Genomic DNA, 4,448 nt, shown 5'->3' with positions numbered 1-4,448 from the left:
GGGGCAAATTACTCCTATATGTGTGTGGAACAAAGTGTTGGGCAATATCGGAACGCATCTACAGCAACGATTTATTGTATTTGTAAAAATTATTTTGCAAGATTCAAAGTTGAAGGTATAAATTACTTCTACCAAAAATTGCAAAAAATAGGGTAAATACTTAGTGGTGGCCTTCGAGTGTTACTATCACATATTATGACATGACCAGCATTTGCGATATAGTCGAAGGAAACTTGCTTCAGTAGCAACAACAATCTGCTAGTGATTTTGATCCTACAGAGAGCTGGATGTGGTACTAGGAATTTAGGATGGGCTGAAGAATCAAATGTAACTTGTTTGTGTTCTTTCCTCTTCAGAAAGTTTGTAATGAACCATGCATCATAGTTGATAATTATGAAATGGTTTCTCATTTGATGAAACAGCCTCTCGACATTCTTAGGGTAAGGCTGCATAGTTTTCAACCCCCAGACCTCCCACATGCAGGAGCCTCATGAACCGGGCATGCCCTTTATTTTATTTTTTTATGAAATGGTTTCTCATTTATGTCTATACATTCCTGATGTATATTTTAGTTGTTTTAAGGAAATTATGCATTCCAGTACTAAATTTTGTGTAGAATAGGTTATATTAGAGAAAGTATACAGAAACATATAACGTATACTACCAACCTGGGTCCAAAACCAAACTACCATATTAGGAAGGTTTTTTTTTTTCCAAAAGTTCCACCATGTCTAGAAGACCTAAAATCGGGTTTCCTAGAAGTTTTAGGACCTAATTTGGCCATTTGAGCCTTGAAACCAGCAGCCGAAACTTACCAGGTTTCAAGCGAAACTCGAAATATTTCAGTTCTGACAAACCTGGCTCAAAACCAAAACTTCGAACCTCGCATATTCAAGGAATTTTATATCCCATATAATAGAACATATTCATCATTGCGTATGTAATTTCGCCCTTTACATAAAAAGGGCATATTTTACTTATCAAACTGTCATCAGAACGCTGATATAAAGTTTCTCAAAAGCCCAAGGAAATGTGAAGTCACATATGCTACGATGGTCCAGATAATTACCTCTTTGACCTCTCTGTAATGCACAAGAACAATGTGCTCCAAATTCCTGTAGACACAGAAAGCAAGAATAGTGGATAAGAATAAAAGTCCATTTTTTTTTAAACAGTGCCAGAAGTAAGATATTATATAATGGACCACGACCAACGGTAAAATGAAAATATAGGTAAGAACCCCCCCCCCAAGGCACCAAAAGAAGAAAACAAGTGAAAAACATGCCATACCTATTCATTGGGGGGTGGGGGGGGGGGGGGGGGGGGGGGAGAACATGTATTTCTAAGCAAAAACCAGCAGCACTTGATATACAATAACATGGCCTTGTGTTGCTTGGTCTTCATCAGTTTAGAAGTTATTAAGTGAAAAGGGCATAATATAAAACCTCCCTTTCTAAATGAAAATATTCCTTAAATATGAATTACTTACAATTTTAAATTTTTTCAATGAAACAGAAGTTGAACAGAGGAGAAACTGCCTGAGGAAATCGATAAGCGAGACCCACCTCATTACATCCCACCCAGTGCCTTAATAATACCTAGCAATGCATCCAACAACCAACAAGAGGTTTCACTTTCACCCTTGTAATTCTTTTGAAAACAAAAATTCTCATCCATAATGGATCATAATCTAACTACCGTAACAACATGTCATTCTAGTAACAAAGGTCCATTGAACAAACCTAATACTCCAATCCTCAAATTTGCTCACTACTCAGTACAGTGGGGAGTGACAAGAGCAGCCAGATACAACAAGTAGAGGGCTTTACTTCCAAGTTCCAAGCAGTAAAGCCCAGTAAAACTAAATAAAACAAAGCCTTATTCTAAGTTTCAAACAGCTTTAGTCAGCTAAATAAATCCAGTATCTCCTTCCACTATAATTTGGCATCTTGTGCAAGATCGTATGCCCTCATGTCTTCTCTCACTACAAGCCAAGCCCTTCTTGGCCTTGCCCTCATCCTCCTAAAGCATTTATCCTGCACTACATTATTCCACACTACTGAAGTCAACCGGCCACTGAAATTTTTGAAATCAATAGAAACGTTAGTAAGACACTAAGACTCACCCATCAAGCATCCAATAACTCCGTCTCTGGAAATTCTCATTGTGCTCACCGTGGGCATAGTAGCAATGAAGGACATCCACACTGCCAGCCTACAAGACTAGATGAGAAAAAAATGAATACAAGTGTAAAGCAAATGCAAAATAACCACCAATGTTTCTTTAAATTATTTGTAATTTGAATGCAGGAATGATAAAAATAGTGCCAAACTCATTCGATATGCCTCACAGGAAAAAAATCAAATGCAGCTTACAACCAACCAGAATATTGTAATCAAACAAAGAATATAAACAGCACCGCACCTTAAGTTTTTCATGCGCTTCACGAACGGTTTTTCCATCTTTCTTCTTTCTCCACTGGTGGCCATCCTTGCGAAAATATCGGAGTGCTTTTCTATCAAATAGGAACAAAGAACCCCCTACCAAAACAGAAACAATGAATTCATACTACAGACTTAGGACCTAATAAGCCTATAAAGCACTAACCAGTTTCAAATCAAAATGAAAACGAGATCGGAAGAAACAAATTTACTTCTAATTATATACCTATGGAACAGGGGAAAACAGCAGCAAGGAGGGAGAAAGTAACAGAAAAGAAAAGAGGGAGAGGGGAAGATAACGGTGGGAATGAAGAGGAGAAAGGAGAAGAATCTCGCAGCCACAATCACGCCACACAGACGGTGAGCAAACTCAATAAGCTTTCTATTCCAAATTTCAAATTTAACGTTCATTACAAGTATATAAAGAGAAGAAATAAACAAAGACTCCTAGCTGTAATGTGAATCCCAAGCTTTCAAAAACATGAGAAAATAAAAAAAATAAAGACTAAACCACTACCGGCCTTTATTAGAAAAATAACCCAAATTGGGCCGGTTTCATCTGGGCTTGGGTTTCCAAACCGGTTGAGCTGGTCCAACCATTCGAGCGCCACTGCATCAGTTAAGTTTACGGTGGATAGGAATATTGTGATGCCTATGGGAAAGTTCAAACCCTAAAGCTCACTCATTTTTTTTTAGGTGAATAAATAATTCATTACCAAGCGAAATAAAGAAAAACTTACAGCCCCTAAAGAGGGGAGGGAGAAGAAAGCAAAACTGGCTTATAGAGCATTACTATTCCTGATGATGGAGCTCAGAAGCTCCTAGGAATTTACAATATGATAGTTTCTAGGGGAGGAATTACAAGTGGTAGCAAGCCGAGAGACTTTGGTTTTGACATCAAAGGAGATGGAACTCCAAATCTTATCAAGAGAGCGAGAGTTGGAGGTCCATTTCCTATAATTCCTTTCCATCCCGATCTGATTTATTATAGCACAGAAGGCAAATCTTCCCACAGTGTCACCAATAGTCTTTCCCTAGAAGTCATATCCATCCAAATCCACTCTCGATGGCAGGGGAGAATCCTCCTATTGGCTGGCCAGCATTTGCTAAGGATCTCTTTCCATATGGATGAAGAGATATTACAAGAGAAGAAGAAGTGCTCTATAGTCTCTGTCTGTGCCACATAGGATACACATAGAATCAATTGAAATGTCTCTTTGAAGGAGGAAGTTGTTTGTGGGCAAAGACTTGGTGAATACTCTCCGAGCTATGAAGCTCTGACGGGGGATGTGATGTTTGAACCATATAAGACGGTGCCATGGAGAGTTCGGGGCATGAGTCCTAACAAACTCCCAAGCTGCCTTGGGGGGGAAGGCCTTAGAGGATGAAGGCTTCCAAAGGATAGTGTCCGGCCTTAGTTTTTGAGCTATTGGAATGGCTTGCAAAGAGTTCCATATATCCGCAAGCTGAATCATAGAATGGGTCGAGGGAGACTAATTGCCTAAAGAGAGGATATCCGCTACAAGTGCAAACTTGGAGAGGCCAAAGTCATAGATCCTTCGGGCACTTAAAGTGTGATATAGAGTTCCCCTGGGGTGCCAAGGATCAAGCCAAAGGTAAGTGCTGGCCCATTGCCAATCCAGGAGGAGATCGCAGGAGATATGGATGTTCGGATGGCAATGATTTTGCGCCAAACCCATGAGGCATCTGCCGGCATTTTTATAGTCCGGAGATAGCTCACTCATATTTTGTTTGCTGATGATGTGTTGATTTTCTCCAAGGCTTCCTATTCTTCCTGTACTTATCAACAAATTTGGAATTCCATCAGATTTGACTCTCTCTATCCTTTCACCTTGCAATGATGGTGCGATGAATAGATTTATAGTAGCTTCTGAGATATATGCACATGCAGTTCATCCCCCCCCCTCCTTCCCCTTGGGCTGTTGCTCCCTTTTGTTGTTGTTGTTGAGATGTGGTTTCGCCTTGAGAGGTCTTTTTTTTTTTTTT

At 39.6% G+C, this 4,448-nt stretch overlaps 1 protein-coding gene across 2 annotated transcripts in view; it reads right to left on the bottom strand.

Moving 5' to 3' along the window:
• Nucleotides 1–4,448, bottom strand: part of LOC122057786 (calmodulin-binding transcription activator 3-like) — a 13,703-nt gene that overhangs the window by 7,596 nt on the left and 1,659 nt on the right. For both annotated transcript variants that reach the window (XM_042620049.1, XM_042620048.1), the window contains exons 3-5: nt 2,425–2,540; nt 2,126–2,214; nt 1,070–1,115 (exon numbers count right to left, since the gene is read on the bottom strand). In XM_042620049.1, coding sequence (XP_042475983.1) covers nt 1,070–1,115; nt 2,126–2,214; nt 2,425–2,540 — 251 coding nt within the window. The remainder of the gene's footprint in view (nt 1–1,069; nt 1,116–2,125; nt 2,215–2,424; nt 2,541–4,448) is intronic.

Source organism: Macadamia integrifolia, chromosome 12, assembly GCF_013358625.1.
Source record: "Macadamia integrifolia cultivar HAES 741 chromosome 12, SCU_Mint_v3, whole genome shotgun sequence".
Lineage (NCBI taxonomy): Eukaryota > Viridiplantae > Streptophyta > Magnoliopsida > Proteales > Proteaceae > Macadamia > Macadamia integrifolia.
Note: the sequence above shows the minus strand (reverse complement) of the source record. Positions and strands in the feature narration are given on the sequence as shown.